The sequence below is a fragment of the Pan paniscus genome, chromosome 19 (genome assembly GCF_029289425.2).
Source record: "Pan paniscus chromosome 19, NHGRI_mPanPan1-v2.0_pri, whole genome shotgun sequence".
Classification (NCBI taxonomy): domain Eukaryota; kingdom Metazoa; phylum Chordata; class Mammalia; order Primates; family Hominidae; genus Pan; species Pan paniscus.
Window position 1 is genome coordinate 55,458,822 of NC_073268.2, and position 22,574 is coordinate 55,481,395.

Below are 22,574 nucleotides of genomic sequence, written 5' to 3' on the forward strand. Positions count from 1 at the left end.
ACAGAACTTAACGATGGAGCCAGCTCTGCATTATCCGAGGTCACAGGGCCTGGGGAGATGGAGGAAAGTGATATCCCCCAGTCTCACGTCTTATTTCTCACCTCGTTCCCCATCAAGCCCTTTACTTGACCTCCTACCAAGTAGCACCCTGGATTGATCGGAGCCTCCTCTCTCAAGCTGGGGCCTCCCTGGTCCCTTGGAGACGAAATCTTCAATGCCAGGCCTGGCAAGTGGGTGAAAGATGGAACCCGCTGGTGAGTGCACCACTTCAAGTGACCACCAGGAAGTGCTGTCACACCACTGTGTATTTAACTGCCACGGGTGAAATTATTCATGCCTCTGTTTAAAAAACGAACACCCTAGTCTGTTCCTAATGGCCCCTTGGGTCTTCTCTGTATGATTCCCTGATGGAGATATTGACATGAATTGAATTTTACTTTAATCACACTTTATGTGTGTTTGTTGGGGGGGCTGGTGGGGGATGTTTTGTAGGGAATGTGGCCCTCAGTTATAGAGTGGGGAGCTGGTGGGTGTCGTAGCCTGGACAGATGCCCCACAGAGGGACACCCCAGGCAGGCCACGGCTCCTCTGAAATGGCTGCCAGATGTGACAGCAGCAGATGGAGCTTCGTGCTGGTCCAAAGACCTGCGGTAGGGTGGACGGCACAGGCCTGCCTCCCACACAAAGGATCTGACGCGGGGTCTGGCAAGAGTGGGATTCTCATATGAGGCCAGAGCTTCAGGGAAGGTCTTGAGCTTCTTCTTGGACACTGTCTTAGAAAGGTTTTGCTCTGGGGCCACCTGTCTCACGTGAGTTTGGCCAGTACAGATGTGGCCTCTGGGAATGCAGGGTGTCAAAGCGAGTGTGGGCCACAGCATCCTCGCCCAAGGGACTGAAGACCCTCCTGGGTTTGGAGACAGCCAGGGAAGGCTTTTTAAGAGACTAGGCCCATTTCCTTCTCCTGGTCAGAACCAAGAAAGGAGCTCAGTGGCGGCCTCTGGGGTCCTGGCAACACGTGGCTCCCAGCTGGGGTTTGGCCTGTGCCTCCTGGGCCAGGCCCAGGACCCTCCCCCTCCCGTCCTCCTTCCAGCAGCAGCGTCTCAGGTGGCAGGAGAAGGTGCAGTGCCAACTTCAGGCTCCAGACGTGCCCTGCCCTGCGTGACAGCCATGCATCTCAGCAACACGGCCAGGAGTCCGCTCCGGACCAGGGCTTCCCCGCTTTCATGTGCGGGCCTCATCTGGTGTCCCGTGAAAAGAGAGACTCTGATCTCGCAGGTGGGGTGGGGTGCGGGACGCTGCGTTTCCAACAAGCTCTCAGTCGCTGCTGCTGCCGCCACCCTGAGGACTACACGGGGGCCTGAGGAACTGGATTCTTGCTGGGCCAAGCAGGATGTGTTGGCATCACGTTGACGCGGAGCTGGGCTGTCTGGCAGTGGCTCAGTGGCTGGCAGAACCCCACACATGGACACTGAGCCACTTTTCTCATGCGAGTCCTAACCCTATTGCCAGGGAGACCCACAATGGAACACACACCCATATGGTGCTTCGGGTCGGCTTCTCCTGACACCCCTTCCCCAAGCCACCTCCTCCCACTGGGATGCCAGGTCCGAGGAGCCAGCTCTGGCCCTGCTGTGGCCCTCACAGGCTCTGCCCCAGCCCGTCTCCCATCTCGGAGGCATGGGGCTGTTTCCTGGGGTCCCCCATTACCACCTTTCCTGTGTCCGAGACTCCTGCCCAAAAGACCAGAGCCCCAGCCTGCTTTCTCCAACACCCTCATGGGACGGTGGCTCTCTTCTCATAGCTCCCCTAGACACTGGCCCAGTGGGGGCTCTGTGTGGGGGCTTCAACCCCACATTTCCCTTCCACACTGCCCTGGTGAAGTCATCCCTGAGACCTGATAATTCTAGACCCTGTGGCCACCAGAGGAGCCCATGCATTGGCTTCCTTTTTTGTTTTTGTTTTTTTGACAGAGCCTTGCTCTGTCACCCAGGCTGGAGTGCAGTGGTGCAGTCTCGGCTCACTGCAACCTCTGCCTCCCGGGTTAAAGTGATTCTTGTGTCTCAGCCTCCCAAGTAACTGGGACTACAGATACCCACCGCCACCACCACCATGCCCAGCTCGTTTTTCATTTTTTTGTTTGTTTGTTTGTTTGTTTTTGAGATAGAGTTTCACTCTTGTTGCCCAGGCTGGAGTGCAATGGTGCAGTCGTGGCTCACTGCAACCTCCACCTCCCAGGTTCAAGCCATTCTCCTGCCTCAGCCTCCCAGGTAGACGGAATTACAGGTGTGCACCACCACGCCTGGCTAATTTTGTATTTTTAGTAGAGATGGGGTTTCTTCATGTTGGACAGGCGAGTCACGAGCTCCCAACCTCAGGTGATCCACCTGCCTCAGCCTCCCAAAGTGCTGGGATTACAGGCGTGAGCCAGCATACCCGGCCATTAATCCTTTTTTAATTAGGAGGTGTGAGGTCAGGACCCCCTGCCCAAAGGGAGTCCATGCTCTCCCATCCCACTCCTCTCAGCAGCCCCTCCGCCTGATTCCACAGATTCCAAAATGTCTCCAAATGAATTAAAGAAGCCACAGTCAACCCACATGAATGTGCCAACAAGCATTTTCATTTCTTTATTTTAAGGACACTGGGAAAGGAGCCAGTCCCCTGAAGAGAACACTCTGGTCAGTTGGTGGAGGCCAGTGGGAAGCCATCAGACCTGCTTTCCAGGAGGGGTGAAGGGTTGGTGCAGGGTGCAAGGTGAGAGTGAGGTTAAAGGTCAGAGAGGAGGGGCTGAGGAGGCCATCTCCCACCAGGAGCAGACAGCTGGTGGCTTGAGACTGGGGTGGAGCTGCGTGGGGGATGGGAGGGGACTGAGCATGGGGCTTCATCTTCACTGCCCACTCCTCCCCTCTCCCTGGCTGTGCCCGCCTTCTGGGATTGTAGGATTCCAGCAGCTGGCACCCCAGGTGCTGCTGCGGCTGAGGAAGGCAATCCCAGTCAGCTGCCTTCTCGATTCCAGGGTGGCTGTAGCCAGAAGCAGGACCAGATAAGGACATGGCCTCTGCATTAAAGCCCAGATCCTAGGCACGGTTGGAAAGGCTGGGCCTGGGAAGTGGGGATGATGAGAGGACCCAGACTGCCCCACACCCCAGCCCCCGGCCCCAGGGCCAGGGAGCCGCCTATGTCTGCACGTGGGTCAGCTGGATGTCGCCACCCACTTCCAGTTTGTTGATGGTGGGCAGGTTCCTCAGGCGATGGTAGTATTCAAACACGTGCTGACCATCCACGGCCACCTTGAGGCAGTGAGCTTCACACAAGATCCACACCTGTGCAGAGATCATGCCGTTTGCACTACACTTGGGAAGTCCTCCACCCTCACTGCAGCCTCCTCTCTCCCTCCCTCCCTCCCTCCCTCCTCAGTTGTTAATAAGCCCCTCACCTGCACTCTATCCCCACTGAGCGACCGGCTCTTCACTAAACAGGCTGTGCGTGCTCCTTCCCCTGTACTGTTCCCTGGCCTAGAATACTGTTCCCACCACATCAGGGACAGGAGCACTGGCCTGTGCCATCTGTATCCCTCGGACCCAGCACACAGGAGTGCTCTGGGCCTGGGCTCCTGCAGCATCAGCCTCCTAACTTGTCTTTTCCACCCCAATGCCTTCTCCATGAGGCAGAGTACAAATGTTAAAACCTCCTGCCCTTTGCAATAGCTGACACTCCTATCACACATGCCATGTGTAAGGCACTGTCCTAAGCGTGCTACAGATACTGCCTCATTCCATTCTTACAGCTCTAGGAGATTCATATGATTATTAGCTCCATTTTGTAGATGAGGAAACTGAAGCACAGAGTAGCTAAGTCACTTGCCCGAGGTCACACAGCTGTCCACAAATCAAAGAATGTTGCTCCCTGGCTCCATGGCTGCAAAGCCCTACATCAGTCATTTTCAACTCTGACTGCAGAGTGTAATCAGGCATATTTTAAAAATACAAATGCCCAGGCTGACCGCCTCATTGGCCTGGGCTGGGGTCCCAGCACCTATGTTTTCTTTGTAAGCTCTCTGGGTGATTTGAATGTGTAGTCAGGGCGGAGCACGCCTGCTGCTGTTCCTGGAGAGGCCGCACCCGCACCTCTGCATGTTGGCCCTAGCTGCCCCTCCCAGGCTCGCTCTATCTCATCGCTCTGTTTTGCGTTCTGCGTGGCACTGTTGTTATCTGCAACAATCTGTTCATGCTTTAGTTTCCTTGTTCCTTCCCCCAGCTAAATTGTAAACTCTCTGGAGGAAGGACCCTATCTGTCTGCTTCATGACTGCGCTCCCAGCATGTGGAGTGCTTCCTGCACAAAGCGGGCGACAGTGAAATCGTTGAATGAGTCAGTGAAGAAATGAATAACACCTCCTTCTTTGGTCTGATTTGACACTTACTGACTGTGTGACCGCAAGCAAGTAACCTGCACTTGTGAGTTTCTTTCCTCATCTGAAAAAGCAGATCCCAACACTTCCTTCATGCAGGACAGTAATAATTATTAATAATAATGACAATAAATTTTAGCCACCTTTTCTTCTGGGCCCTCATCCCAGAGGCATCAGCTCCCATCCTGTTCAAGGTACCCCAGACCTCCTTTACCCCCTCCCCCTGTGTACCCATAGGAGCCTCTTCAAGCTCCAGGCTGCGGCGCCTTACCGAGAAGCTCTGGCCTCGGACGAAGGGCATTTTTCGGGGCAGACTTCGCTCCTCAGACCCCCAAGAGTTGTTGATCTGGGTGTTACGGACCACAGCATTCTCATCAAAACGGGGGTTCATGTGGAAGGCGATGTGGCTCCCAGAGCACAGGTTGATGTGGAACCTGGGGTGGGCAGCCTACTTGGATCTTTGTCCACTGAGTTCTGAGCCCCATTTCCTCCGCATCATCCCCAGCCTGCCAAAAGCCAGGGGAATGGCTGGAATGACCTTGAAGGGCTCTCTCTTCCCAGAGGTCACTGGAGCCTTTGGCTTACCTCTGAGCACTGGGCAGGACAGTGCCTGACAGGATGATGGACTTGGATGGGTACAGCCCTCCCGGAATGGTGGTGATGAAAGGCATCGGCTGTCAGAAGGAGGGGGACAGGTCAGCCAGTGGCAGCCAGGGCAGCCGCCACATGGAAGGGGAAGATTGTACCAGTTCCCATGAATTTAGGCTGTCAGCTGAGAAGAAGCCCACGATATCTTTACTTGGTTCCATAAAAGCCAAAGGAAAACTTTCCGGTGCTCCTCAAATTAATGGGCTTAGATTAGTGTCATGAAAGGAAATTTGGCCAAACACAGAAAGAAAGACTCGTGGGGTGAAAAGGGAGGGCCATGCAATGTGCTCACGTTGACACGACAGTTTTAAGGTTGAAAGCTCCTCTCCACAGTCTTCTAATTCACTGGGACGCTTTGAAGCCCTTCAGCTTACCATTTTGAAAGCCCTTCGCTTTTAATTTTTCAAGGCCAGCGGATCCCTCCGCAGCGGCCCTTCATCCCTAGCCTGCCCACCACAAACAGAACCTCTGCCCTCCCTGAGAAACCACTTACATAGGCAGGGTGGGGGTACATCATAGGTAGGATGGCGGGAGTCTGCTGAAAAGAAACCAGGAAATTCAATGGGAGAGCGCATGTGTGGGCGAGCACTCACCCACGCGCACCCACGCATTCTAGAGGGGGCTCCACTGTGAGGCTGACCTCATGAGCCTTTGGCCCTTGGACTCTCCCGTAAACCTCCGTTTTCATGTTAGCCTTCCTGGAACTTCCTGCCGTGTTCCCAGACCCCACCACGGTCACCTGCCCCTCAGCCCCTCCGCAGGCAGCCCCACTAATGCTAAGTTCCCGGCCTGATTTGCACCAGCAGGAGAAGAGCTTAAGCCTGTGATCTGTAGTGACATCCCGGGGACCCAGAAGGCAGGGCCAGGAACCTCACATCCGGGTGCTGGGGCCACTGCACTCCCCACTTGGTGACAGAAGGACCAGTTTCCCTCCTAGTCTCTAGGGAACCTGCCTCTTCCACCACTGGATAAATCCAGAATCTCTGCTGTCCCAAGGATAGTTTTAACCACATGTCACCTGAGCCAAGGACTCAGCCCCAGATGTCCCCACCCTCCTTGCTAAACCGCTTTCTTCCCAACTCTAGGGCTCTAGGGAGTTTAGTTCTTGGGGAAGGAGGGCACTGTGCAGCTGTGAACTGATCAGAACTTGAAGACTTACAGAGAACATCTGTCCAGAGGCACTCTGCACCGTGTGGATGACTGTCTGGGTCTGGAAGAAAGAAACCAGGTCTCACCCAGGCTCTCCTGAGTAAAGACCACCCCAGCTCCCACCAGAGGGTGCCACACGGCAGGCACCCTCCAGGGGCATAACCAGCCCAGTGGCCCCACAGACCCCACGGAGGGTGGGTCCAGGGGATGAGGGAGGGGCAAAGGTTAGAACCCTGGAGAAGACAGATGGGGACGCTGGTGGCTCTGGCCCGTCTTTCCTCTCGGGGAAACGTCTCTCAGCCTAGCCTCCCTTTGCAGGTGAGAGAAGTGAATGTGGGGCATGGTCTTCCGTGGCTGCCCATGGAGCGGCAACTCAGGTTGTTCCATCACGGCCAGCCAACCACATTCACCCACCAACCTCGCCAGGCCGGGTAGATGGTCAAGGGCCTGGCCTCTGCCCTCCCCACTCCCGATGGGAGAGGCCCAATGCCTGGCCCTGCATCCTCCATTAGCCCAGAAGAAGAGCCAAAATCAAGAGGATCCAAAAAGAAAGCAAGAGACTTACAATGGGAGCAGGGTTGGCAGGCCGCACGCTGGGAGGCTGGAGGGGTGAGGAGAGTCAGAACGGTGGTTATTGCGGGCACCACAGAATGGGGAGAGACGATGGCAGAACTCCAGGGAGGCTCTTGTGCTCAGAAATGCCTCCCCAGACACATCCACCTCCCTCTTGCTCCCAAGCAAGCCTTCCTGAGCCCGTGGCACCCAGATTTTTACCCTCAGGTGCACAGGGCTTTGGGGCTGAGGGGTAGGGTATCCCCACTGGTTCCTCTCGAGAGAGAGGAGGCTGGGTTTGATAGAGACCTCATTGCCTTCTGTAGCTCCCACAGCCAAGAGCATTACTTCCGGTGCCATATTTCACCCGTAAGGTGAGAAGTGGTATTTGTTGAAGGCCTATTGTGGGCCGAGTCCTGGGCTTCAGTGCTTTCCAAAGAGGGAAGCAGCCTCAGCTCCTGTGTCCCTGGTGAGGCAATGAGGCTCAGAAAGATTAAGCAACTTGCCCAAGCTTGCCCAGGTGGAAGGGATCAAATCCAAAATGGCAGCCAGTTCTGTCTGACTGTATCCAGCACACTTTCTGTCATCCCTAGGGCCAGGGCCAGCGCCAGGGCCAGGGCCAAAGTTTGGCTGCCCTGCAAATGTTCCCTGGGGCTCCACCAGTCCTGAAGTCAGCGTGGCAGGAGGCAGGTGCACTGTCTGTACCATCATGGGCCATAAAAAGGCTACATAGACAAAGCGCCCCTCCTCCCAGTCCCCACTGCTTGAGTGGCCAGAGGAAGGGCTGCTCACCTCCTTGTCGTGGATCCTGCCCCACCCAGTAGACTGTTCTTGTCCTGGCTGGTATCCCATTCTCCCTGGCTGCGAAAACCACATTCCACATTCATTCCTTCTTCGAGTCCCTAGTGAGTGCCAGGCACTGTGCAAATGAACAACCCACAGTCCCAGCCCTCTGGGGCCTAATGGGCATAGGGAGATGGGGGTGGAGTGACAGGGACAGACACACAAACAGTTACAATGGGGTGCTGTGAACTGGCATGGCACAGATATGTACAGACTCCGTGGGGGCATGGGGGGAGCATCCAACAATATTCTGGGCAGGGAGGACTCCCAGAGGAGCGACACTTTGGCAGAGCATGGAAGGGCGATTAGCCGTGTGCTGGGGGCAGGCTGGCAGAGGGTGCTTCCGGGACCAGGGACAGCATATGCAAAAGCATGGTGGCCCGAGAGGGCCTTGAGTGAGCCGTGGAGGTTGCATGAGCTTCGTGGGTTAGGGGTGAGGCAAGGAGGTGGACTGGGGCCAGACTGGGGAGGAATTCGTATGCCCTGCTGGGGCATTTGGGCTTTGTTTGAAGGGCTGGGGACTTTTAAGATTTTTAAGCAGGGAGAGAGTGTGATCAGATTTGCTTATAAGAAGGTCACCGTGGCAGCGGTTGGGTGTGGGGGGTGGGGAACTGGACCCCTGTAGTGATGGTGAGGAATCCCAGAGGCCTGGGCCACATCGGTGGCTTTGGGAGGGAGATGTGTTGGTGCCTTGGAGAGACATAAAGAAGGGGGAGTGAAGAATCCAGGGCAACACCCAGGTCCCCGGATCTGGGTGCCCAGCAGACAGAGACAGGGAACTCTTGAGTGGGCAAGATGTGGCCTACAGGCCCTGGTGGCCGGCTGGCTGGGGCCAGCCTCTTAAACCCTCGGTCCTTCCTGCTGTCTGCTCAGCCACCCAGGGCCTCTGTGTTGAACTCACTTTTTGTCTGCGCCCCCTGGGCCTGGGTGGGAAACAGACAGGCTGGGAGAACGGCACCATGGAGAAGGCAGGCTGAACGGGGACTGCGCGGGGATTCTGTTAAAACAAAAGGCACCGGCCGGTGAGGAGAAGCATTAATAGAGCCAAGGAGAAGCCGAAAGGCAGATGCAGGGGCAGGAGGCAGAGAACAGGCAGGCAGGGGGATGCAGCAAGGGGGTTAGGGCCACACGGAGGCGGGAGCGGAAAGGGCCAGGCTTCGGTGAGCAGCGCAGGGGGACAGTCTCCCTCCAGCTCTTCCCTCCCCTTCCACCCGCAGGGGAGAGAGTCAGGGAAGGAGGGAATGAGAGATGAGGACCAAAGGGTGAGGAGCCCAGATTTGCTGAGGGCCTACTGTGCACTTCGCTCATCTCAGGGAGCTCCCTCGAATGCCAAAAGGGTAACAGCAGCTCCCATCCAGCTGCCGGTGCCCTGTGGGAATGTGGGCCCAGCATACCCTAATCTTCCCATTTTTCACGTGGTATTGGTATCTCCTGACCTTCTTTAGTTTTATTTATTTTATTTTATTATTCAAACAAAAAGATTTTAGAGATGGGGTCTTGCTTTGTTGCTCAGGTAGAACTCTAATTCCTGGGCTCAAGCGATTCTCCTGCCTCAGCCTCTTGAGTAACCAGGATTGCAGACCTCCACCACCATACCTGGGTCTCCTGACCTTTTAGATGTTGGCAACGCATTCAAAGTTTTTAAAACACAGAGGTCAAACAGACCCTGGTGTGGGCCCAGGGGTGCCATTGTGTGACCTCTGATTATCTATCTCCTCAATGAATCACACAACCACCCATGGGGGGCAGGCAATGACCATGCTCATTCTACAGATGACGAAACTGAGGCTGAGAGAGGCAAAGTTGCTTGTCTAAGATCCCACAGATGACGAATGGCAGAGCTGGGAATTTGAACTGGATTCAGTTTGGTTCTTGAGCCTGGGCTCTTTCTGGAACAATATGCCCTCCTTACCAGGATGGAAATTGACGGATGAAGAGAAAGGGGCAGCTGAGGAGTCTGGGAGACCAAGGCAGGTGTTCCAGACAGAGACAGTGACACAGAAAGGAGGGACAGAGTGACAGAGGAGAAGGGGCGGGCAGGTACTGGGACAGGGAAGCAGAGGTTGTCCCCAGAGTGACCTGGGTAGGAGACTGGCTCGGGTCCACCCAGCTGGGCCTAGGCACAGCTACACGGGGCCCTGCATCCCAGCCCCTGGGACCGGTGCCAGGTGGACAGTCTGACCTGGAAGCTGATGTAGGACAGCTGCACAGAGCCATTGACGGAGATGGTGTCCACACGGTGGAAGGGCACGCGGTGGAAGTACTGCACGAAGAGGCTCCCGTTCACCATCACCTGCCAGAGGAGAGCACGTGTTCTGGGGGAGGCGCCCCAGGCCGGGATGGGGACCACCCCTGAGCTCCTGGTCCCTCCTTCTAGAAAATGAAGACCTGAGTCTGGTCTTCAGTGTGGGGCCAGTTACAGGGACGTGTGTGTGGCCCGAAGTGCATCAACCGGAGTATCTACTGGGCTCCAGTCGGGCTTTCCATTCTTCTGGTTGTTTCCTGCCCCTTTCTTCTCACTCCTCGATTTCCAGCCTGGTTAGGAGGCCATATTGTTCCAGAAAGAGCCCATGCTCAGGAAGCGAACTGAATTTCCTGGGGTTTCGTTTATTTATTATTTATTTTTCCTTCAACTTTTTTTTTTTTTTTTTGAGATAGAGTGTCACTCTGTCAGCCAGGCTGCAGTGCAGTGGTTCAAGCGATTCTCCTGCCTCAGCCTCCCGAGTAGCTGGGATTACAGGCATCCACCACCACACCAAGCTAATGTTTGTATTTTTAGTAGAGACGGGATTTCACCATGTTGGCCAGGCAGGTCTTGAACTCCTGACCTCAAGCGATCTGTCCTCCTCACCCTCCCAAAGTGCTTGGATTATAAGGGTGAGCCGCCGTGCCCAGCCCCTTCAACTTTTATTTTAAGTTCCAGGGTATGAGTATAGGATCTGCAGGTTTGTTAACTAGGTAAATGTGTGCCACGGTGTTTTGCTGCACAGATCAACCCTTCACCTTGGTATCAAGCCCAGCATCCATTAGCTAATCTTCCTGATGCTCTCCGTCCCTGACCAGGCCCCAGTGTGTGTTGTTTCCCCCCTTGTGTCCATGTGTTCTCATCGTTCAGCTCCTACTTATAAGTGAGAATATGCGGTGTTTGGTTTTCTGCTCCTGCAACGGCTTCCAGCTCCATCCATGTTCCTGTAAAGGACATGATCTCATTCCTTTTTAGGACTGCAGGGGTATTATTTAAATATGCATAAAATGCTCACGGGGAGCAGAGGAGAGGTGACATCGTGTTGCATACTGAATGGATGGGAACATCCTTATCTCAGATAAGCATATTCAGACTGACTTACCCACCGGCTTCTCAAGCCCAGAGACCTACTGTGCTTGCAAAGGTAATTTGCAATGTGCTTACAGAACTATAACCGTAATAGACTCTGGATAAAGGCTGGAACAATGTCGCTGAAAAATAAATGTTACCAGGGACCTGGAGAGGAGGTATGGTGATAGCAGAGGAATGGAATGAGCTTGGAATTCAAAGACACACAACACCTAACAGCAACGTGATGACTCCTCTAGTTCTTATTTTCAGAGTAAAAGAAGCAGGAGGCGCACCTGTAGATTCAGGTGAAGGTGCGTAAGGAGACTACACAGCCATGGGTAACACCCTTACAAGGAAATGGTCATGTTATCTGTATGGTGGTGTCACTCTGGCTGAATGTCAATTACAGTGGTTACTTAAAAGGCCATTCACATTCACCTGATAGGGCTGGGAGTCCTGTGGGCGAGAGGTGGGGAGGGGATTCCTGCTCACCTTGAAATCTGAGCTCTGCACCAGGAAGCAGAGGTCAAAGGGCATCCCCTTCTGGAAGGGCATGTGCATCTTCCTCTCCTCGGGCCCCCATCTTCCTTTCTGCCTCGTGTTGCACACCACATACCCTCCGTCTTCAAACCGAGGGTTGAAGTGGAAGGCAATGTCGTTTCCACTGAAGCCCGTCTGAAAGTCCACAGCAAACCTAGGCCCAGGAAAAGCAAATAGTCTTCTGTGGCATGGATTATTGCCAGTGACAGGCACAGGAGGGCCTCGGTGCCTCTGCCCTGTGTTTGTCTGGGATCTTGCATACAACCTGCGTGGCAGAGACTGCTTGGTTGGCATCCTCTTTGTTTCTCTAATTTGGATCCAATGTGTTTTTGTGCAATTATTGCATTTTGCCTTTACAGCACAATTTTCTAAACATAAGTAGAAAATGGCTAAGGGAAAGTGCTGGCATTAGCAAACAAGAAGCATAGGTCCTGGAAAGTGATTACCAGTTGGTAACAAAGATGGAAGTTGTTAAGCACACCTAGAAGAGAGAGCCTTCTGTGCCAGTGGACACTTGTTGGAGGCCAGCACATGCCTGATTAAGTGCGAAAGAAGAGAACAAATGTAAAGAGCATGTGAAATCGGGGCCGGGCGCAGTGCCTCACGCCTGTAATCACAGCACTTTGGGACGCCAAGGTGGGTGGATCACTTGAGCCCAGGAGTTGAAGACCAGCCTGAGCAACAGAGCGAGATCTCATCTCTACTTAAAAAAAAAAAAAAAGATATATATATATATATATTTAATTAGCTAGACATCATGATGCATGTCTATAGTCCCAGCTGCTCTGGGGGATGAGATGGGAGGATCCCTTGAGCCCAGGAAGTCGAGGCTGCAGTGAACCCTCATCACGCCACTGCACTCCAGCCTAGGTAATAGAGCAAGACTCTGTCTCAAAAAATAAAAAAAATAAAAAGAAAGAAAAACTGCTTGGTGAGTTGTAATATAGTCAAATATCTACTTCTATGTTGCTGGCTTTTCTACTTCTAAAAAATTACCCAAGAGAAAGGAAAACATATTTGTCTGTTTTTAAAAGCTTTACTCGTCGTAGCCCCAGGCTGGTAACAATGCAAATAGTCACCAACAGAAGAAGGGAGAAATGAATTGTGGTTTTCACACTACAGAGTGGCCCTCAGCAATAAAAAGGAGCTAGGCCACAGGAAACGTCAATGAGCCTTGCAACTGAGCGGAAGAAGCCAGATCCAAACAGACACATGCTGTGAGAATTCCATTCGAGTCAAGTTGAACAACAGGCCAGAGTGGCGTTACCCTGGGGAGTCACTGACTGGGAGGGGCACGAAGGAGTCTTCGAGAGGCTGGAAATGTTCTGGATCTGGTTCTGGGTGGTGGTCCCACAGGTGTTTACATCCATTAACAACAGGCTGAGGCTGGGTGCAGCAGCTGACACCTGTAATTCAGCACTTTGGGAGACTGAGGCAAGAGGATTGCTTGAGTCCAGGAGTTTGAGACCAGCCTGGGCAGCATAGCAAGACCTTCTGTGTACTAAAAATCAAAAAAATTAGTGAGGCATGGTGGTGCATGCCTGTAGTCCCAGCTACAGGGAGGCTGAGGCAGGAGGATTGTTTGAGCCTGGGAGGCTGAGGCCACAGTGAGCTATGATCACACCACTGCACTGCAGGTTGAGTGACAGAGCAAGACCCTGTCTCAAAACAAAACAAAACAAAACTCAAACAGAAAACCAGGATCTGTACATTTTATTCTACCTAGACAATATCACCATAAAATACTGCTAAAAGAAAAAATCTCCCAGAGCCCAAGGAGATACAGGCACAGCTAAGAGTTCCAGCAGTTTAGCACCTTAGCATCACCTTGAGCCTTGGAGGTGAGTCACAGGTAAGCAGCTTCACTAGTGAGTCCAGCCCATAAAGGAGGGCCCTCTGCTCCATGCCCTGTCTGGAGCGGCCTCAGTAAGGTCATACCCAAAGGCTGACATGTTTTTAGACTAATCAACACAGTAGGGAGGCACTTCGAGGCACAGTGCCAGGCCACTGAGAGTTCTAACTTCGGCACCCTTCAGTCACCACAATCCATTCCCAGTGGTTAGCTCTGGTCTTCAGGAGACTAGAAGCAGCCCTCGGGAATGTTCCTGCTCAGAGCTCTAGTGTTCAAAGTCACAGACCCTTCTCGGAGGCTCTCTGTTCTCTGCCCTATAGACTGAGGGAGTCTGCCACCTCACACTCATTAGGATGCCTATGATTTAAAAAAAAATCCAGAAAATAACAACTGTTGGCTAGAATGTGAGTAAACTGGAACCCTGTGAAAACAGCGTGGCTGTTCCTCAAAAACCTCATCATAGAATTACTATATGATCCAGCAATTCCACTTCTGGGTATATCCCCCAAATAACCAAAAGCAGGAACTCAAAGAGACATGTGAACACCCATGTTTGTAGCAGCATCATTCACAAAAAGCCAAGAGGTGAAAGCAACACGTGTCCATCAACGGATGAGTGGTCAACAAAATGTGGGCCAGACATACAATTCAGCCCTAAAAAGGAAGGAAATTCTGGCACATGCCACAACATGGATGGTCCTTGAGAACATTAAGTGAAATAAAACAGCCATAAAAGAACAAGCACTGTAGGCCGGGTGCGGTGGCTCACACCTGTAATCCCAGCACTTTGGGAGGCCAAGGTGGGAAAATCACCTAAGGTCAGGAGTTCAAGACCAGCCTGGCCAACATGAAATCCCGTCTCTATTAAAAATACAAAAAGTAGCCAGGCGTGGTGATGAGTGCCTGTAGTCCCAGCTACTCGGGAGGCTGAAGCAGGAGAAGCACTTGAACCTGGGAGGCAGAGGTTGCAGTGAGCTGAGGTCGCACCACTGCACTCCAGCCTGGGCAACAAAATGAGACTCTGTCTCAAAAAAAAAAAAAAAAGAAAAGAAAAAGAAAAAGCACTGTATGATTTCTCTTGTCTGAGATACCTAGAGTGGCCAGAATCAACAAAAGAAAGTAGAATGGTGGTTAGGGGCTGGTAGGAGGGGGAATGAAGACTTATCATTTAATAGGCATAGAGTTCTGGTTTTACAAGATGAAAAGAGTTTTGCGGATGGATGGTAGTGATAATTGCATAACAGCATGAATGTTCTTAATACCACTGAACTGTATACCTAAAACTAGTTAATATGGTACATTTTATATTATGTGTTTTACCACAATTAAATTTTTTTTTAGATGGGGTCTAACTCTGTCACCCAGGCCGGAGTCTAGTGGTGTGATCTCATCTCACTGCAACCTCCGTGCCACCCCCACCCCTTCTCACCACCCTTGGACTCAAACCATCCTTCCACCTCAGCCTCCTGAGTAGCTGTGACCACAGGCTCATGCCACCATGTTCAGCTAATTTTTTGTACTTTTGGTAGAGACAGGGTTTCGCCCTCTTGCCCAGGTTCGTCTCAAACTCCTGAGCTCAAGTGAATCTGCCCACCTTGGCATCCCAAAATGCTGGGATTTACAGGCATGAACCACTGCACCTGCCTGCAATTAAAATTTTTAAAAATGTGGCCGGGCACGGTGGCTCATGCCTGTAATTCCAGCACTTTGGGAGGCCAAGGTGGGAGGATCACCTGAGGTCAGGAGTTCGAGACCAGCCTGGCCAACATGGTGAAACCCAGTCTCTACTAAAAGAACAAAAATTAGCCGGGCGTGGTAGTAGGTGCCTGTAATCCCAGCTACTTGGGAGGCTGAGGCAAGAGAATAGTTTGAACCCAGGAGGCAGAGGTTGCAGTGAGCTGAGATCACACCATTGCACTCCAGCCTGGGCAACAAGAGTGAGACTTTGTCTCAAAAAAAAAAAATTTTTTTTTTAAATGTAAGTATGATGGTCTCTAGACTGAGAATCTACCACTGCCAGGTTTATTCTGCTCCCTGTCCCCCCACAGGGCCTTACCCTAGGCACTTCCTTCAGGGTGTTCAGGACAGGCTGGTCTCTCTGCTTGACAGGTGCTATGATTTGAATGTGGTTTGTGCCAACCAAAACTCATGTTGAAATTTACTTGCCAACATGATGATGTTTGGAGGCAGGGTCTTTAAGAGGTGACTGGGTTATCAGGATGGATGAATGACTTCCTCTGGGTGAGTTATCGAGAGAATGGATTAGCTCTCCTGAGAGTAGGTTGTTATAAAGCAGGTCAGCCTATTTTGTTCTCTCTCTCTGGCACACGCTTGCTTGCCCTTCTGCTTCTCTGCCATGTTAGGACACAGGTCAAAGGCCCTCACCAGAAGCTGACCAGATGAGCTGCCCAATCTTGGACTTCCCAGCCTCTAGAACTGTGAACCAAAGTAAATCTCTTTTCTTTGTAAATTACCCAGCCTCAGGGTGCATTCCTAAGGTATATCAGATAACTCTGGGTGACAGGACTCAGGCAGAACCTCATTATCAGCCTCTCAAGCCTGAGTGAAATGTTTTCATTTTAGACATTCTAATAGTTGTGTAGTGGTGTCTCATGAATGGTTTTAATTTGCATTTCCTTAAAGAGTGATGATGTTGAACATCTATTCAGTTGGTTATTTATGCCTGTGTCTCTTCTTTTTTTTGCATTGTCTGTTTCAACATGTTGCCCATTTATAAACTTAGATAGTTTTCTCATTATTTAGTTTTGAGAGTAATTTACATATTTTGGATGAGAGTACTTTTCTTTTTTTCTTTTTTTGTTAGTATTTAACAAGACCTGACAGATGCAAGCACTTTATCAGAAATCTGATTTTCAAAAATTTTCTCTCAGCCTGTGACTATCTTTTCATTTTTTCAACAGTGTCTTTCAAAAGCAGTCCTTAAATTTTTTTGAATGTGCCAAACACATTCATATTTATTTTATTTTTTTAAAAGTAAATAATAAACAGCAGTTTATCGGTTTGTTAAACAAAAAAAATGACAGATTGAGGTAAGTCTCCATCAGCCCAAAGTTTATTGAGTCCAAGCTTGAGGAAGTGCCCAGGAAATACACAAGGCACAGAAAGAGCCTGTGGCATGGATTCTCTGAAGAGGTTTTATAGAGATTTAGTGTTTATACATATCCTTAAAAAGGGGAAGGCATGGCCAGGCATCGTGGCTCAAGCCTGTAATCCCAGCATTTTGGGAGGCCGAGGCAGGCAGATCACCTGAGGTCGGGGGTTGGAGACCAGCCTGACCAACATGAAGAAACCCCGTCTCCACTAAAAATACAAAATTAGACGGGCGTCGTGGTGCATACCTATAATCCCAGCTACTCGGGAGGCTGAGGCAGGAGAATCGCTTGAACCCAGGAGGCGGAAGTTGCGGTAAGGCAAGATCACGGCATGGCACTCCAGCCTGGCCAACAAGAGCGAAACTCTATCTCAAAAAAAAAGGGGGGGGGTGGGGAAGGCATGTAGGATGAGGGGCAGGTAGGTAGTGAGACAGGGAATAGTTATATTCTTGTGAGACTTTAGTTAGTGCCCAGTAGATCTGCATTTTACATAAGATGAGGTGAACTTCTGAAGGAAAAAAAGGGAGTAAAGGAAGAATTAATTGTGCAGGTGTCTCCGGGTAGGTGGAAGAATGATTAATCTCATCTTCGCTTTGTTCTGCACCTGGAAAGATAAGCTTGGAATCAACATTATCTGTGTAGAAAGGAACAGCATTGGTTTTAGGAGCTAGATTTAGATTGCAGACCTAAAGTTACAATCAACATGCCCTCATTTTATGGGCGGATATACATCTTGAAAGTTTTTGAGGCAGCAAAATATTTAAGTGTGACTGATTTGTGGGGCAAACATCTGGAGCTGCCTGAGGCCTTTTGCATCCTGTGGAGGTCTGGCTAATGCTTCATGCTTTCACACAAGGTTGTGAAGTAGCAGCTTTGCACTTGGCAAAAGCATGGCAGTGTTGTGTGGCACAAGCTCCAGGCTTAACTTTCTCTTTGGCATAAGGAGTTTGGGGATCCTGAGATTCTTTTTATTTTCCTTTTTAAGTTTTACTTTTTTAAAACCTAAGCTTAACATTACGTATTTAAACAACTGTCAAAACTTACTAAGTTGCCAGCCAGCATTCATGCACAACTAGAAAACATGCTTAATTCATATTAAGCCAGAAATATATCACCATTAATATCTTTCAGTACTAAATACTGGGGAAAAAAAGCAATTATTTCTGTAGAAGATTCATCCTGACAGTGTTATCTTACCAGCAGGCTGACACCACTTGCATCACATCTCAAGCAAAACTGAAAATCAGATAACATGGGTAGCGTACAATCTTGTACACTACCAAAGAATCATAGCTGGATGGGTGCGGTGGCTTCCACCTGTATTCCCAGCACTTTGGGAGGCTGAGGCGGGAGGCTTCCGTGACAATTAAACTCTGCCTGTTGAAAAAAATAAACCGGGGATGGTGGCAAAGTCACGCCTGGGAGGTTGAGGCTGCAGTAAGCCAAGATCGAGCCATAGCCTGGGTGACAAAGCGAGACCCTGTCTCAAATAAATAAATAAATAAATAAATAAATAAGTCACAGCTTACTTTGGATTATGTTTAATTAAGAAAAGCAAAGTGCATACAGAGATTTATAACTTTAAAGACAAAAAAAAAGTCTTATTATGTGATCCAAAGAATAAATGCAAAAGTCCATGATAAATAGAAGTTCTAAACAATTGCTTACAAACAAATTTAGGTATAATTACAGTAAAAGTCAAGTTCATCTGAAATCACCAAAAAAAAAGTTTCTGGTTGGGCACGGTGGCTCACCACCTGTAATCCCAGCATTTAGGGATTTCTTACAATAAAAGGCATGCAGGTTGATTATTATCAAACTGTTCCTATTTTAAATGACATGATTGCCCCTATATAAAATGTTAAGGAATCTGAAAACAAAAAACAGCTTCCGAAACTAGTGAGTTTAGAAGTGCACAGCATGCAACATAAATATATGAAAACCGATTGTATTTCTATATAGTAATAAAAAACAAGTAGACACTAAAATTAAAACTGCTATGCTGTTTATAATCACTCGAAAAATTAAATACTTAGCTATAAATCTCACAAAACATGGACAGAACTCATAAGCTGAAACCTACACAGTGCTGAGGAGAACAAGTTCCTGGATCATCCTGCAGCCTGGAGGGGACAGCCTTGGCGGCCTGGCTGACTCTCACGGCCCTGGGGCTCTCAGGGTGGAGCGTGAACAGGCCTCTGGGAAACATCTTCCATCAGCCAAACCCTCCTGCTGCCTTATTGAAGAAGTCCCTCTTCCAGCTCTTCTGCTCACGTCTCTGAATCTCTCCTTGGCAAAGGCTCACGTGGGCTCCAGCACCGGCGTCATGCAGAGGACAATGAAAGGCAGCCTGCGTCTGGGGGTGACTCCCAGAGCCCGCCTGCACCCAGACCCACCCTTCCTGCACAGTGGCCCTGCCTGAGGCTGCTTTCCACCAGCGGGAATCAAAACTGATCTAGATGAGAACACGTATGTGGAGGGAGGAGGCTTGGCTAGAGAGGAGAAAGAGCAAGAACACTTTTATGAGGCAGAGAAGGGGCAGTGATGCGGATTAGGGTTGAGGGCTGCAGGCGGCCCCCCAGCTGGTCCCCAAGCCCAGGCCCCTCCCCACCCCTCCCTCTAGCCGAACTCTCATCAGCAGGACCAAGCAGCACAGGGCTTGGCCCAAAAAGAACAAATTGAAGTTATTCAGAGAGCTCAGGAAACCCCTCTTACAGGCATCAGCTGGTTTCCAGGAAAAGAGAGAGGTTAATAGCTGACCCCACCACTGCAGTGACTCTCTTTTGAGCCCTAAAGCAAATAGAAAAATGACTGGGGTAGGGAAGAAACATTTAGCATAGTGGTGCGCAGACTTTGGTAAGACAAGAATCTTCCAAGATTTGGGTGCTTGGGAGTAGGGCTAGAAATGTGCATTCTCTTTTTCTTTCTTTGAGACAGGGTCTCAGTCTGTTGCCCAGGCTGGAGTGCGGTGGCTCAATCATGGCTCACTGCAGCCTCGACCTCCCAGGCTCAAGTGATCCTCCCACCTCGGCCTCCCAAGTAGCTTGGACCAGTGACATGCACCACGCCCGGCTAATTTTTTACTTTTTTGTAGAGACAGAGTCTTGCTATATTGCTCAGGCTGGTCTTAAACTCCTGGGATCAAGTGATCCTCCTACCTTGGCCTCTCAAAGTGCTGGGATTATAAGCGTGAGCCACCATGCCCAGCTGAAATCCGCATTTTCGACAACTTCTCACACAGATGTTGGTTTTGTGGGCCCTAAAGATTACAAATATAGGGGGCATCTTCAAGAAAAATAATTTTTCTTTTTTGTGTTTTTGTTTTTGTTTTTGAAACAGAGTCTCGCTCTGTCACCCAGGCTGGAGAGCAGTGACATGATCTCTGCTTACTGCAGCCTCCACCTCCAGGACTCCCACCTCAGCCTCCGGAATAGCTGGTACTACAGGTGCATACCACCACGCCCAACTAATTTTTATATTTTTCGTAGAGACAGGGTTTCCTCTTGTTGTCCAGGCTGGTCTCGAACTTCTGGGCTCAAACGATCCTCCCACTTTGGCCTGCCAAAGGCTTGGATTACAGGCGTGAGCCACCGTGCCTGGCCAAAAAATACTATCTTACTTTACAAAACTAGATGAGCATCTGTGCGCATTGCTAGAGGGGCCCCACACAAGGGAAGGACCCTGCGGCCCAAGCCTCGTAGCCCTTCCCATGAGTCCACTTCTGAGCCAAGAGGATTTTAATGCAAGAAGAAAGAGCTTCCTTGAAGAAACACAGACCAGTGCTTTAGTCACAGCATTTACCGAGCACCTGCTGGGTGCCAGGCCCTGAGCTTGGCTGTGGGGACCACAGACCAAGAGGGCATTGACCTTTCCCACCGTACATCATTAGAGTTGGTGGTTATGAAAATTATTAAATGCACTAACACGCTATGAAGGAAATGTAGTCAGTGTTCTGAGGGGAGAAAAGGGGGATGGCAGCTGAGTGAAACCAGGCAAGTTACTTTAAATCTCCAAGCCTCAGTTTCCTCATCTGTAAAATGGAGCTAATCACAGAACCTATTTCATAAGGTTGTTGTGAGGATTAAAAGAGCTAATGCTTGTGAGGCACGTAAGTCTATGCCCGGCACAGAGTGAGCACTTTACAAGTTATATCTGTGTTTTTGCATATCGGACCTGTGATTGGTGAGGCCAGGGTGGACTTCAGAGAGGGGGTGGGCCTTTGGTTTAGGACAGATGGTGCATTCCAAGGACCGCAGGGAGAAGGAGCAGAAGAGCACGCTCCTCTGTGTGTGTGCAGTTGTGTGTGCATGTGTGTGTGGTGTGTGTGTGTGTTTGTGCATGTGTGTGTGGTGTGTGTGTGTGTTTGTGCACATGTGTCCTCAGGGAGAGATGAGCAGCTCCTTGTGACTGAAGAGCAGACATCAAGAAGGAGGCACTTAGACACCAGGTGCTGGAGAAGCAGCAGGGTCCCAGTCTGGAGGCCTCGTGTTCCAGGCCAAAGAGCTTAGACACCGGGTGCTGGAGAAGCAGCAGGGGCCTGGTCTGGAGAAGCGGGCAGGGGACTGATCTGGAGGCCCTCGTGTTCCAGCAAAGGAGCTCAGACTTTCCCCTGAGCAGCGCAAAGTGTCACTGAAGGGCTGTAAGCAGAGGAATAAGAAAGCAGGTTTTGTGTGTCATAAAAATACTCAGGTGGTAAAGAGGAGGAGGAATTGGAGGAGGTAAGCCAAACCACAGGAGGCCGTCTGGGAGGCAGTGCAGACACCCAGCTGAGACTCGCACTCAGCTCTGAGCCTGGGCAGTGGCAGTGGGACAGACAGGCCAAGTAACTGGCCATTTGTGTTATGAAAAGTGCTGTTTCACATCTTCCTATTACCCACAGTAAAGAACTGCAGCAGGGCTGGATAAGGCCGTGGTACAATATTAACTTCACAGAGATAGCAGGTCATCTAATGTGAAACCACTTGCTGGCAGACACCTGGCCTCTCTGGCAACCATGTGTGCACCGTAATCCCATTTCGTTTTTTTTAAGACAGAGTTTCACTCTTGTTGCCCAGGCTGGGGTGCAATGGCCCAGTCTCAGCTCACTGCAATCTCTGCCTCCCGGGTTCAAGTAATTCTCCTGCCTCAGCCTCCCAAGTAACTGGGATTGCAGGTGCCTGCCACCGCAGCCGGCTAATTTTTGTGTTGTTAGTAGAGGCAAGGTTTCACCATGTTGGTCAGGCTGGTCTTGAACTCCTGTCCTCAGGCAATCCATTCGCCTTGGGCTCCCAGAGTGCTGGGATTACAGGTGTGAGCCACCGCACCCGGCCCATGATCCCATATTCTGAGCACATACAATCAATTCTCATAGTGTGGTCCCATCTGCCCATTTCTCTGTGGGCAAGAGGTTCTGAAATACCCAATATAAAACACTGTGATGGGGCCAGGCACAGTGGCTCATGCCTGTAATCCCAGCATTTTGGGAAGCCGAGGTGGGCGGATCAGTTGAGCTCAGGAGTTTGAGGCCAGCCTGGGCAACATGGCAAAACCCCATCTCTACAAAAAATACAAAAATAAAAAATAAAACACTGTGATGGGAGTGGGAGTGAGTGTGGGACAGTCTAGTTGGCACCCATGTGGAGTTAATCAGACCCCATGGAGCTACTCAGATCAAAGTGATTTAAGCATTTTTTGTCTTCATGAACAAAGACAAATTCCAGAGGTACAGCCTAAACTTCAGACCCTCAAGTTTTGGCTGGAGTGAGTGAACCAGAACAGTGAGTCCCAATCTTTTGAGGGAAGCATAATTTATATAAAGTAAGGCCCGTGACAAGGTCAACATTAGAATGGGCTCATAGTGAAATAAGAGCGCTGTGAAACTTCCTGTGGAGTTACACAAATTACAAATCCACCAGGACTTTCCCCAGTGTCCAACTTCCAAAAATACTGTGTATAAAACAGTAACATAATTCAGAGAAAGTCATCCAAATTGCTCATGTCAACATGTTGCTTACTGAAATGACCATAAAAAAACAAATCCCACTGGGCGCTTTGACTCACACCTGCGATCCCAGCACTTTAGGAGGCAAGAGGATCATTTGAGCCCAGGAGTTCGAGACCAGCCTGGGCAACATGGTGAAACCCTGTCTCTATAAAAAATAAAAAATAAGCTGGGC

The 22,574-nt window shown here is 50.4% G+C and overlaps 1 protein-coding gene across 1 annotated transcript; it reads right to left on the reverse strand.

Annotated features, from left to right (window-relative positions):
* Positions 1-64: 64 nt before the first annotated feature.
* LOC117976679 (galectin-9B) lies at positions 65-14,787 on the reverse strand. The gene is made up of 9 exons (XM_034943314.3): positions 11,407-14,787; positions 9,781-9,891; positions 8,500-8,595; positions 6,769-6,804; positions 6,214-6,264; positions 5,548-5,592; positions 4,992-5,080; positions 4,678-4,840; positions 65-3,320 (listed from the first exon to the last, which is right to left on the reverse strand). The coding sequence occupies exons 1-9, from the start codon at positions 11,746-11,748 to the stop codon at positions 3,174-3,176; spliced, it is 1,080 nt and encodes a 359-aa protein (XP_034799205.2). The 5' UTR covers positions 11,749-14,787; the 3' UTR covers positions 65-3,173.
* Positions 14,788-22,574: the final 7,787 nt, after the last annotated feature.